Below are 13,020 nucleotides of genomic sequence, written 5' to 3'. Positions count from 1 at the left end.
ACTGAGTAGGGTTCGGTCCGCGATACCTTCGAACGGCAGCAAGTTATGATGGTCGCATGATTTCCTTGAATGGCGAATGGCGCACGAGTAACGGTTTTCTCATGACACGGGACGGCTTTCATGACCGATTGTACCCCAAAAGTTTCTTATGATTCGATGTCCCCTCCTTTTACATTTTCGATGAGTCGTGGCCCTGCGGCGAGTCGACAACAATACTTTCTTTTGGCGACTGACTCCTTGATTGGAACGTCGGACGTCATGACTAGGGTCGCCCAAACTCTGTCTTACGAGTCGGGTGGCCCCTCTTTTCTTCCCAACGTTTCCTTTTTTCACTGATTTGTTTTTCCTATGTATGATAGACGGCACCCCGTCCCTGACGACACAGGATGAGTGGGTGTGCGGTGGGACTTTGTTCGCGCAAACAGTTTGATACCTCAGAAGCCAGGCTCTCCCATCAATGGTTGACGGGGCTGGCTTTCAGCGTAACGGAATTTCGGCGTCTCGAATTCGGACTGGGAATGGGAAAGGGGATTATGGATGATGGAATGAAAGGGTAGATGATAGTGTGGATGTGGGGTGGTGCATAGTGTTAGCAGGTATTCGAGGCCATCTGGTAAAAAGACTGGATAGCTCGAAGCGAGAATGGCGGCTATGTTAGGGAATATAGTTTTATACCCCGAATAGAAGTTGCAAATGCTCAGTCATGCCTTGATGATGGTGACGATGATGGGGTTGTTTTGATAAGGACGTTGCGAGGTGAATTCATCACGTCCACTGCCCAGGTTCCCTTGAAAAGTAGGTGGATATCATTCAGTCTCACGTCATTATACAACCTTACATAAAACTACTGCTAGGATATATTGCAAAGATACGTCGATTAGCTTTTTTTGCACTCGTCCCAACCGCGTAAAACATCGCAAGGCCATTACTTCTGATACTTCTTGTGCGCATCAATGACTTTTTGTACCTCACCTTCTGAACCCAGGAAGATACCGGATCGGTCGTGAATGTGCTCGGGCACAACCTCGAGCATGCGCTTCATGCTGCTGTTTACTGCCAAACCGCCAGCTGCATAGTTTGTTAGCGTCATCCAAAGAACCAATCTTGAATGAGGGAAAAGAAAGAGCTAACGTACCATTTTCAAAAACCATAGCCATAGGAGCGCACTCGTACAGAATACGAAGCTTGCCCTTGGGAGTCTTCTTATCGGCAGGGTAGGCAAAGATGCCTCCGTACAGCAGTGTTCGGTACGCATCTGCCACCATGGAACCAATGTAGCGCGCACTGTATGGCTTTCCGCCCTCGGGAGGGTTCTTCAAGCTCTCGCACCACTCCTTGACGGGCTGTTCCCAGTACATGCTGTTTCCCTCGTTGACCGAGTAGATTGATCGTGTCTTGGGGCACTTCATGTTAGGGTGTGTGAGGATGAACTCGCCAAAGGCGTTGTCGAGGGTGAAGCCGTTGACGTTGCCGCCCTTCATGGTGATGACCAATTGGGCAGAGGCGCCGTACATGGTGAAGCCTGAGGCGACCATCTCGGTGCCGGGGAGGAGGAGCTCCTCTTTTGTGCCCTTTGCGCCTTCTGGGAGCTTGTACACGGCGAAGATGGTGCCGACAGAGACACCGGCGTCGAGGTTAGAGGAACCGTCGATGGGATCGCAGGCTACGGCGTAACGCGCATTGGGGTATTCGTCAAAGATGATGGCTTCTTCTTGCTCCTCGGAAATGAGGAGGCGCACGCGACCTGACGAGCGCATTGCGCTGATGAAGAGCTCATCGCCAATCACGTCGAGCTTCTTCTGGTCATCACCGGTTGTGTTGGATGTGCCTTGGAGGCCAGTGAGCTGCTCAAGTCAGTTTGTGGGTACGGATAATCTTTGAGGGAATTTGCCTACATTGATTAATGACGCTCTCCGAATGTAGTAAGCAATGCTCTTGAAGGCAAACTGGAGCGCGTGACATAGCAGTCTGTAGCAAAACAGTTAGTTTTTCCGTGTCAGGACGATCCGGAAAAATTAACGCACGTGAAATCTCCCGTCGCCTCCTTGACTTTTGTTTGCTCTTCGGTCAGGAATCGAGTGAGGGTGATGATGTTGGTGTTGATCTTCTCCTGAGCAACTGGATTGCTGTCGCCGTTTGTGGTGGAAGCCATTGTGAGCGTATATGTATGTGTGCGACAATATAATACAGTTCACGACAGAGGATTGCTGCAACGGGGGTGTGGACGAGGCGCAATGGAGAAGGTGTATGAGCGGAGAAGGAAAGATGGGAAAGATGGATGTGGGAGATGGAGAAGCTTGGGGGACGATGGTGAAAATCTATGCGGTTCAATTGAAGCAAAAAGCGGAGCTGAGGTTTGTTATGAAGTCAGGGTGGGTAGAGTCGGACAGGCGGACCACACTTCTGTGGCATTTGTTTGGCAGATGCGTTGGCCGGAATGGAGCGAGCCAGCAAGCTATAGTCATCCCTCGGCAACTGATCGGGCGTCACAGGACACTTCACGATGTTCCAGCCGCATGTGTCAGCCACGGGCGATCCGAAGGAAGACCGACGGTCGCGACAAATAGAGCCGACGAGGAATGGGTGAGGGTGTCTGGGCATTGCCGAGGAGAGGATATGGACGCGCTTTGTTGCGGGAGCGCGTAGTTGGAGGCGAAGATGCATGTGCGGAGACGCAAAAAAGTGGAGGGGCTGCAGCGAGGGGTGAGCGGGGCGGGCTGGCTCCTCCCCCACCGCCCACTGACGTCTTTCCGACCTGTTCCGACCCGCGGACGTGACGGCACACGACCACCCTGCCTTACCCGCTGCCCTTTGTTTATCCGCGCAGCCACGTGACCTCAGCAAAGAATTACCAAAAACAGAGCACAGCCCATGTCAGCCCACGGCAGATAACAACATAGTAACAAGGTAAGATCCAGCTTTTGATACTCTACACGCAGTAAACCTACATCCGCAGTGATGAAAATGCTCAACGGAACAATCCTGCAAAGCCCACATCCCCAACCCTCACTCTATCCATTGCACCAAGGGGGGAATCCAGCAATGCAACCAATCATGATCCTGACCTCTATTACAAGTCCAACCCACTCCCTTACTCGCTCTTCAGCTTATCCTGCTTGACCGTGAAGGCCATATCCAGCAGCGCCTTCTCCTCGTTCTTGTGCGATACCTTGAGTCCAGTCGCTACAGATGCGCTAGGGTTACGTCCAGCGTACATGACGTGTCTCCTGTTGTGGTGCTCCGTCTGGTTGAGCAGAGTCTCAATCCTGGGCTGTGTGAAGCTCCAAGCTCCTGCGTTGAGCGGCTCCTCTTGGCACCAGATGATGTTCTGTGCATTGGGGTATGAGTCGAGGTTGTCCTTGAGCTGCTGCCATGGGAATGGGTTGAGCTGCTCGATGCGGGTAATCGCCACATCCTTCTCTCCACGAGCCTCACGCTCCTTGACAAGCGCCGCGTAAACCTGACCGGTGCAGAGAATGACGCGGTTGATGCCCTCGTGTGATTCAATCTCTCCGCTGGCGTGCGCTGGGTCCTCGATGATCCACTGGAAGTGCGAGTCTCCGGTGAACTCATCAATGCTCGAGCGCGCAATTGGGTGACGGAGGAGTGACTTGGAGAAGAAAAGGACGAGCGGCTTGCGGAACTGGCGGTTCATCTGGCGACGGAGAAGATGGAACAAGTTAGATGGCTTTGTGGTGTAAGCAATCTGCATGTTACAGTCCTGGTGCTGGCGATCAAGCTTTTCTGGCGATGGGAAGATGCGCGGGTCCTCATTGCACAGCTGCAGGTAACGCTCGATACGTCCCGAAGAGTGCTCGGGACCTTGACCATCGTAACCGTGTGGCAAGCTCATGACGAGACCGGAACGCTGAAGCCACTTGACTTCGCCTGATGCAATGAACTGATCGATGATGACCTGAGCAGTGTTGGCAAAGTCACCGAACTGGGCCTCCCACATGACAAGCGCGTTGGGCGACGACAGTGAGTATCCGTATTCAAAACCGAGCCTGGAATGAGTTAGTCAATGTGATATATCAAAACAGAAATTATCATTACTTACACTCCGTACTCGCTGAGAGACGAGTTGGAAATGGTAAATGTTGCCTGGTCCTGGCTGAGGTTTTGCAGGGGTGTGTATGTCTTCTCCGTCTCCTGGTCGTGGAGTACAGCGTGACGCTGAGAGAAGGTTCCACGCTCCACATCCTGTCCAGAAACACGGACGTGGTGGCCCTCCATGCACAGACTTCCGAATGCCAACGCTTCAGCAGTAGCCATGTCAATGTTTTGGCCATCCATGACCGTCTTGGTGCGACCAGCCAAAATACGCTTCAAGTTCTTGTGTACGTTAAAGTCCTCTGGCGCCTCTCCGATCACCTTGGCGATGTGCTTCAGCTGCGACTCTTCAATGGCAGTCGGCAGATGAGGCAACACCTCAGTAGCAAGCTCCTTCGGTGTCTTGAAGCCGTTCCATGCAGAGGTGAGCCACTCCCGGGAGTTGGGAACATAGTCCTTGCTGCGGTTAAAGCTCTCGTCTAGCATACCCCAGACCCAAGCCTTGTGCTCATCAATGTCCTCCTTGGTGAAAGTCTTCTCCTCGAGGAGCTTCTTGGTGTAGATGTCCAGCGTTTGAGGCTGTTGTGAGATCTTCTTGTACATGAGGGGCTGAGTGAAGAAAGGCTGATCCGTTTCGTTGTGACCCTGCTTCCTGTAGCAAACCATGTCGATGACGACGTCCTTCTTAAACTCGGCGCGGAAGTCAGCGGCGAGCTGGCAGACAAAGTTGACAGCCTCAACATCATCACCGTTGACGTGGAAGACGGGCGCATCAATGGCCTTGGCGATATCAGAGCAGTAAGGAGTAGAGCGCGAAAACCTAGGATCAGTGGTGAAACCAATCTGGTTGTTTACAACAATGTGAATGGTTCCGCCAGTGTGGTAGCTGGGCAGCTGGTGGAAGCCCATGGTTTCGTAGACGACACCCTGTGCAGCAAAAGCGGCATCACCGTGCAGAAGAACACCCATGGCGCTGATAGCTTCCTTCTCGTCGTTGTTGTAGTGTAGGATGGCGCGGGTCTTTCCAAGCACAACGGGGTCCTCAGCCTCAAGATGGGACGGGTTGGCAACAAGGGACAGTTGCACGCGCTTTCCAGACGGAGTGGGACGCTCAAAGTTCATACCCAAGTGGTACTTGACATCACCAGAGCCCTCTTCGTTGGCCTCGGCAGTACCGGCAAATTCACTGAAAATAGACTCATTGGGTTTCCTGACGACGTTGGAGAGCACGTTGAGACGTCCACGATGAGGCATGCCAATGACGATATCCTTGACGCCATAATCGACGCTTCGGTCGATCAAAGCCTTCATTCCGGGAATCAAACTCTCTCCACCTTCAAGACCGAATCGCTTGTCATTGGGGTATTTGGTAGCAAGGAAAGCCTCGAAGTTTGTGCCCCAGATGAGGCGGTCCAGGATGCGGCGCTTCTCATCGACGGAATACTTGAACGGCGTGGGAACCTCAATGCGCTCACGGAGCCAATCGCACTGCTCCCTGTCCGGGATGTGAATGTATTCTATTCCGTAAGAGCCGCAGTACAGGCGCTCGCAGGCGTCGATGATCTCCTTAAGCTTCATCTTCTTGCGAGACTCTGTCCTGAAGCGGGGAAGGATACCCGGGCCAAGCTCAATCTCCTGCTCCAAATCCTTGTCGGTAAAGTTGTAGTGGGAAAGCTCGAGCTCGCGGGGCTTGTTGTAGCCAAAAGACTCGGCCTCTGAGCGAATGCCAAGCGGGTCAATCTTGGCCTTGTGGTGACCACGAGCCTGGTATGCGCGGACAAGCAATTGGACTTTGAGATGGTTCATAATATCGGTTCCTTCGACATTGGCCATGCCCATGCCCGGTCTGGCCGTAGCGCCTTGGGGCGAGCTCATGATGGTGGGCGGCGGCTGGAAGGCTTGCGACACGGGCATGTCGCCGGACTCCATGTTGTGGAAATAGACCTGCCATGAGTAGTGAACACTCTCGGGGTCGTGTTTCCACTGCATGTACATGGCATCGATGTAGTTTGCCGTGTTGCCCTGGAGGAACGAGTCGTTGGGGTCCTATGCCGTCATCGTTAGCTGGGGTCGAAGAGTTTGTATCTGGGGGGTAGATGGGCACGCACGACGCCCTTGCTGGTCTCCTCAGCCGAAACGGCATAGGGACGGCGCTGGGTAAGCGCAAGAGGACGGCGACATGTCGAAATGGCCGTTCTCGAGGGCTTTGTGAGGGTGGTGAAAGATGCTCTGGCTGGGGCGCTCCCCGGGAGCTTGCGAGAGCACTGGCGCAGGGTGTTGCGCAACATTGTGAATTAGGATGTCAGGGCGGAGGAAGGGATGCGTGTCATCCAAGCAGACAGTGGTGTACAGAAGAGAGCTTCTGCGATGGCAGTGTGCCGTCCAAAAGTGAGCAAGCCTGATCATGGCACATGCGTAGGGCCCCGTGTTCCACACTAGCGCCCTGTGCGATCCAGGACGGTTCGGAACAGGCCTCGCTCGTCAAATGCCTCAAACACGAATCGTCCAGCCAATGTCTGGAGCCTCTTGTCCGCGCCCGACTGCTGCCATGGCTTTGTGGCGTCTATCTTTGCGCTGCCTCTTGCCTGCTGCCAGTTGTGCTGGCCACGGTAGCACAGAGGCATGGAATGCACCTGTGAACCACACCCACAATGCAGCGCCCGCCAATGACGACCGGTGTGTTATTATGTAAGCGGAGAGCGCAGGCGGTGCCGGTGCTGAGGGTGTAACGGATATGTATCCGTTGCGCCACAATGTGCGTCAACGGGCTTGGCTTACACTATGCCGTGTCATGCTCTTCGTAATGCTACTCTAAGTAAAGTATGTATGTACATGCCGGCCGGGACAAGTCAGTGAGTACTTGGGTTGCATATGTTGATAAAGAGAAAAGGCTAAGTGGCTGTGTCTCGTGACCTGGCTCAGTGACTGCTCCTATTGTGTACATACTGGACTACACTAGACGAGTACCAGATAGACTACTACAAAACGCGTCCCAAGCGAAGCAAAAGCAATCCACGGCGCAAGGGCGGGTGATGCGTGATCACGTGCACCGCGTCAATTTGGGGAACCCCAAACTAGTCTAGCATTCTTCTACCGCGTCAGACTTACACACGCCGTGCATCCCCTCCAACCCGCCCATGGCTGACGCTGCCGCACAGTACAAGAAGCAGGACGGAACTGTCTCCGTCTCTGCCGATGGCAAGACGGTGGCTTGGAGGTCGGCCAGTGGCGCGCTTCCTCCCCTCTCAATAGCCATAGCTGACATCGCAAGTATGTCCACCAACGCCCATGCTTCGCCCCAGAAAACATCCAGGCAGCTGACTTGCGCTCAGATCTGCAGCAAACTCCTGCAACCGCCGCAAAGGCCTCCATCAAGATCGTTGTCAAAGAGCCATCGCCCCAAGCCGGTAACCACACCCTTACATTTACCTCCGCCGCCGCTCGCGACGATCAGCAAACCATAACCGGCGTCCTGCGCAAATGGATCGAAAACTCAAAGCAACAGGCTGCGCCTTCACCTGCACCGGTAGCGGCCAAGGCAGGTGAAGGCGATGGCGGCCCATCGGCCGCTATGGCTATGGCCCAGACCGTCGCAGCACCGGCCAAAAGCGACCAAGACACCTACGACGATGCAAAGCTGCTTGCCGACACGGCCCTACAAATGTCGTTGCTCAATTCCAGTCCGGCCCTTCGCCAACGCTTTGATCGGGCCCTTCTCGAGAAGCCCGATTCTGTCTCGGTCTTGCAATTCTCAATGCAGTTCTGGTCAACCCGGGTGCACATGTTGAGATCGCATGCCACAGAGAGATCTCAGGCCACAGGAACCTACAATGTCTTGTCGGTCATAAAGTCAAAATCAGTCAACGGTACTCTGATGCTGAACTTGACCAAAGAGCAAATCGAGCTCCTCTTTAGGCAGCACCCGATAGTCCAAAAAGCATACAATGAAAATGTTCCCCCACTCACAGAGGGCGACTTTTGGGAAAGGTTCTTTCACAGTCGACTGATGAAAAAGCTCAAGGGCGAACGCATCCAAGACAAGGATGTGCTTGATCCAAAGCTGGACAAGTACTTGAGTTACGACGAAACAGCAGATAGCTCTCTGGACCTGCTTGCTGCCTCTATCCCAACTTTTATCAATATTGAGGCCAACGAAAACAACCACAGCCAAAAACAAGGCAACCGACCCGACTTCACCATGAATCCAGCCCATTACGAAAAGGCACCCATTCTTCGCGTCCTGAATCGCATGAGCGAGAAGATGATGAAGGAGGTGCCCCCTTCAGATGCAAATCGGCACGGGCCAGCCGGAGTCGATGAAGAAACATACAAGGAGCTGCAGCTGCGTGATCTCCAGCTTGCAGATGACGACAATCGAGTAGTACTCAAGGTACATGATCAAAGCCGGTTCTTTTCGGCTGGACAAAGTGTACATACCTCGACCAGTGCTGCGACATACACAAAGCGCACTCCCGCACAGGCACTATCCACTCTGCACCAAGATCTCCGCAAGTTTGACGGCAACACTGGCCAGGCTTCTAAAGTTGATTTACATTCCCTCATCGAAATCAATGATGAAAGTAGTAGTGACGAGGAGGAATCTGTCCCCAAGAAGAAGACAAAGGTTGGCAGTAGATCGTCACGAAAAGCAGCCTCTTCACAAATTTTATCGGCTCTCAAGAAGCGACATCTACACAATGATGATTATTCCTCATCCAAGTCTATCCCTACTGCTGAGCGGGCAAAGGAGCTTCATGTCTCTGAAGCTGTCCTTGACAATCTGACCATGACCCATAACACCACTGTCGAATTCCTACATTACTTCTGGGCTGTGTTCTACTCGGGAGACCCCGACCGTGCAAACGAGATTGCAAAGCTCATTGAGACACTTGACAAATCTCTTGATCGTATCAAGGCTGTTGCTGATATGGCAGAAGCAGAGCGCGCAGCTAGGATTGAGCATGCGCGAAAAGAAAACGAGTTCTCCAACCAAAGAGAACGCAAGAAGCGTAAGTTCGATCCTGAGGCTATCAGAGGAGGGGCGAAGGCTGTCAATCAAATCGCAGATCCTCTGCTTCGAGCGATAGATGCCGCGCGTCGTCAATACCAGACGGCACTTCGAGAACAAGTAGCGCGTAGCTCGTCAAACGTTGCCGCTTGAACCGATTTACCGGATGTAGTCGTTTTGTAGATAAAATACCACATATCGTTTTGCATAGCGAATGGCGTTATGGCACAGGGATCTTGGAGTCCAAGTTAGCGGTTCAGCACCTTTTTTTTACAGAGTAGGAAAAACATTCTGTCTGCGTGTTTGATCAACTTCATTCAATAACTGGTGAATGATCATCTTCATCTATCACATAAAGTAGCTGTTCTATGCATACCACGGTTCACAAATGAGAAATTCCTTGAGTGACCTCACGCTGTATGTTAGAAATATCTTGGATAAGATATGCGCAGTTCTGAAACAGGAGCTTCTAAGCTATTCAGCTGGCTCAAGTACCGCATATTACATATTGAGGGTGATGGAGTAACTGTTCATCGTGCCTTCCCAAGCAGATTATCATGCCATGTCTAGTTGGGACAACTTCGGCACTAAGCAACCTAGCCCGTGTTTTCGCCCCACTTAACCCGCAGCTCGTCCATCTTCTCGAGAACTTTATCTCCACCACCTATCTCGTTATCGCTATAACAGCAATCAGAAGAGCCAGAGACACGCGCAGAAGCACAGAAATCACCGTTTGAAATAGAACTTCTGATTCGGAGTTGCGTAGAAAGCATTAAGTGATATTGTCCCCTCAAGACACAATCGAAAACTACAGAGAAACGTACAGCATGAGGCCTGGTCGACTTGAATCCAGTACCTAAACAGAGGAAAACGCGCTAGACATTAATAGGAAAGCTAGGGAATAACAACCAAAGACCGTCGCTAATGCAAATAAAGCGAATATACGGGAGGACCTTGAATGACAATGCTGGCATCTTCTGGCACTGGGGGCGATAGCGAGGCATCTTCGATATCTACAGAGAAAACTGCGGTGCCGCAGACCTTTCTGATTAGGCCAAGAAAGAATGATGTTGGCTTTCTTCGAAGTCGGGGTCAGTAATCGGTTTCATCGCCGGAAGTGATCGCGCGCTGGGTCATAGTACAAGTGTGTTCCTGCTTTCTGTCAGTAAGGGCAGACGAGCGGCGGGGCGTTTGAGGCCTCATTGTTGTGCTATAGTACTCACCTCCTCGGCTTGAAGAAGAGTTGTTGTTCGCATTTCTGTCTCTTGGTCTGTTGTCCCTACAAAGACAGTGAGCACTGCTACGGTTCTATATCATGGCCATAATTGACCCACCTGTAGCGGAAGCTGTGCCAAAGGTACCATCTAGCGACCCAGTTCTCTTCGTTGACTGCGGTTCTGTAACAGCCCATGTAATAATATGGACGAGTCTCAGGGCAGGCATCGCGAACCACCATCAACACACACGAATGCTTTGCGGTCTCGGATATTTCGTCCCACCTGTAGGGCTCGCATACGGACGGGTCTGTCTTGGACTGGTCTGTCAAATTGTACGGGTTACTGCTTAGTGCGTCTCGAGCGATTTCGGCTTCTTTCTGCGCGGACAGATGTATCAGCAGTTTTCTTTCGGGCCTGATCTGTATTCGTACCAAGAGCAGTTTGTGAATACGATCACTAAGGCCTAATCGAGCGCAGATTGCACTTTTGTCGGCGCTCTGAGGAAGAGGGGGCATTGACATCTTTGGCAACTCTGTTTCGAAACTCGGTGTATTGCGACAGCCAGCGGTACGTAGACTAGGATGTGAAAATGTATGACCGAAGTAGGGGACCCGAAGGTGTATTTTCGTCTTTATATTTCGAGCCAGGATCCTTAGACACCGGTCGATCCCACGGAGGCTTTGTCACGTGACAACGGGGCACCAGTATCCCACTTCTTGTCGTAACATGGTGCATAAGCCACAGCGACAGGGACGCGGGATGTGCTGCGCTTCATCCCTTGACGGGTAGCGACTCATACCTACCACTACTCGTTCGGGCCGGAGCGCCATTTCGTTAACGCAACCTTGCTCGCAACCAGCAAATCTTCGGCCTTTTGCCTGGTTCCCGCCGATCCCACTGACAAGGTGGGTCACCTGGCTCTCGCGTATCCTCCCGTACATACGGTAACGGTAGTTAGTTGCATATTGAAGCCAACACGGTGATTTGTTCCAAGGGCGTCCGCTTCACATACGCTGCTTGCATGGTGCTGTCGCGATAACCCGTAGATCTTTCGGTATCGTACACCCTCTCTCGTTGACGCCAGCTGTGACAGCACGTGCTAGGTTTGTTTCTCACGACAATGTCCACACTGCATGTTTCGGGCCGCCAGGTCACCATCATGCTCTGAGACCAAAAGCCCTGCTGACGGGCATGAGTGATAGACAAGGGTGGAGAGAAAAAAGAAGCAAAGTCTGCGAGTTTAGGTACGGTTGTATGTATCTCAAGCCCTATCAAGATCAACCGCCAATAAAGCGTGGGATCTGAGGATTCATGACACCAGCTAGACACATGCAGGCCTCCTAAACGTTTAGTTTTGAAGGCTACCGATGCGAATGCAGGCGCCCAGAAACAATAGGGCCGAGCGAATCATGTACTTGTGGAAAGGATGCAAAGTCAGTCCACACGTACAGTGTGGTGGATCGTGCCCCGCAAGATAGAGTATGCTAGCTTTGCACTTGCATAATGGTGGGCATGGTGCCGGCAACAATTCCACGAGTCACATATCGTCATTTAATACAAGACCAATGGGTAGACCCAGAAGCGTGTAGGGAGTTCAGGTCGGACGATAGTGTATCCCGTAGAAGGCGCAAGCGAACGCACCGAGCAACAGTGACCAGAGCGATCCGACAACCTGAAACGAGGGAACCTGTGTGTTTCGAGACGGAAACGCATGTCATCTGAAGACGACCATATGTACCGCGTGCACCGTCAACACGGGAGCTTCTGGAAGCCTGGGGCTCCGAAAACCTCCCCACAATCCGAGAACAGATTGAAGCCGCCGAAGAAGAGCCAAAGACAAAGTAATGGTATAGGTGGTCGGATCAGCTAGTCTATGACTACGACCTCCTACGTACCGAACTTGCTTGGAAATTTGTGTGTGTGAGAGTGAGAGAGAGAGATAGGGAGATTCACCCCTGGCGTCTCCACACGACATAGTTTTGAAGCCTTCGTCATTCTACTCCCAGGAGGCGTTTCGTGGCTACTCGCAGTGTGTACGGATGCAGGCGCAACGTTTTAGTGGACGAGGATTGAGGTGCAAATCAGCGACAAGCCACAAGCGTTGTGCATTCGGCGTGGCCATGGAGCTTTGATACAAACCCTGAGGGCTCAAGCAGCTGGACTTGTCTGACCGTTTAGACATGCTATATTGGCTCCGCCACAAACCGCTCGCGTGCTGTATTGGAAGTTTGTGGAGCGAACATGACAAGGAACAAGCTATCAGCTAATGGCAGCCAGAGTCAAGCTCAGGATGCGCTCGGGTCGCTGACACGCCCTATTGCGGAAGCCAAAGTGGGTTAACCGCAGGTGCCGCACGTTCAGTGAAGCTGACGTGTGGTTTGACGCCACAAGCGGATTTCCAGGGAACGCCATGACGCCTTCCGTCTTGGGGACATAGGGTACACGGGCACAGCAAGAGAAAGCGTCAGCCCACCTTGTTCGTGTAAGTGGCGTCGTAGAGGGTCGCGGATGTTCTGGCGGATGAAGACTAGGTTCGTAGGCATATTCCTTTGCAGGGGTGGGCAGGCAATACACGCTATGCAAGGGTCCGTCCTAGTCCCACCTGGCCGCGCCACCGTGTTGATAATCCTCAAGGGCCGTTGTCCATCTTTTCTCTTCACACTGGCAGGCTACAATGAGTCGTCGACTAGCCGATCAGCATCGTGTCCTGTTGCCCAGTGGCTCGTACTCTGAGCCGGCCGG

The 13,020-nt window shown here is 52.6% G+C and overlaps 5 protein-coding genes across 5 annotated transcripts; 1 reads left to right on the top strand and 4 right to left on the bottom strand.

Annotated features, from left to right (window-relative positions):
- Positions 1-925: 925 nt before the first annotated feature.
- On the bottom strand, positions 926-2,152 carry COCVIDRAFT_19395 (hypothetical protein; the record flags this gene model as incomplete). The annotated part of the gene is made up of 4 exons (XM_014697065.1): positions 926-1,068; positions 1,136-1,844; positions 1,896-1,968; positions 2,025-2,152. 4 exons carry the CDS (start codon positions 2,150-2,152, stop codon positions 926-928), a joined length of 1,053 nt encoding a protein of 350 aa, XP_014552551.1.
- Positions 2,153-2,521: 369 nt separating this feature from the next.
- Positions 2,522-2,734, bottom strand: COCVIDRAFT_109987 (hypothetical protein; the record flags this gene model as incomplete). The annotated part of the gene is made up of 1 exon (XM_014697088.1): positions 2,522-2,734. A coding segment is annotated over one exon (213 nt), but the record flags the coding sequence as incomplete, so codon positions are not given.
- A 357-nt stretch (positions 2,735-3,091) lies between these two features.
- COCVIDRAFT_30080 (hypothetical protein) lies at positions 3,092-6,341 on the bottom strand (the record flags this gene model as incomplete). Its single annotated transcript, XM_014697087.1, has 3 exons — positions 3,092-4,007; positions 4,061-6,099; positions 6,162-6,341. The coding sequence occupies 3 exons, from the start codon at positions 6,339-6,341 to the stop codon at positions 3,092-3,094; spliced, it is 3,135 nt and encodes a 1,044-aa protein (XP_014552573.1).
- Positions 6,342-7,190: 849 nt separating this feature from the next.
- Positions 7,191-9,214, top strand: COCVIDRAFT_109926 (hypothetical protein; the record flags this gene model as incomplete). The annotated part of the gene is made up of 2 exons (XM_014697086.1): positions 7,191-7,323; positions 7,386-9,214. 2 exons carry the CDS (start codon positions 7,191-7,193, stop codon positions 9,212-9,214), a joined length of 1,962 nt encoding a protein of 653 aa, XP_014552572.1.
- Positions 9,215-10,361: 1,147 nt separating this feature from the next.
- Positions 10,362-10,799, bottom strand: COCVIDRAFT_110017 (hypothetical protein; the record flags this gene model as incomplete). Its single annotated transcript, XM_014697085.1, has 2 exons — positions 10,362-10,655; positions 10,710-10,799. The coding sequence occupies 2 exons, from the start codon at positions 10,797-10,799 to the stop codon at positions 10,362-10,364; spliced, it is 384 nt and encodes a 127-aa protein (XP_014552571.1).
- Between the last annotated feature and the right edge of the window lie 2,221 nt (positions 10,800-13,020).

Source organism: Bipolaris victoriae (assembly GCF_000527765.1).
Source record: "Bipolaris victoriae FI3 unplaced genomic scaffold scaffold_106, whole genome shotgun sequence".
NCBI classification, from domain to species: Eukaryota; Fungi; Ascomycota; class Dothideomycetes; order Pleosporales; family Pleosporaceae; genus Bipolaris; species Bipolaris victoriae.
Note: the sequence above shows the minus strand (reverse complement) of the source record. Positions and strands in the feature narration are given on the sequence as shown.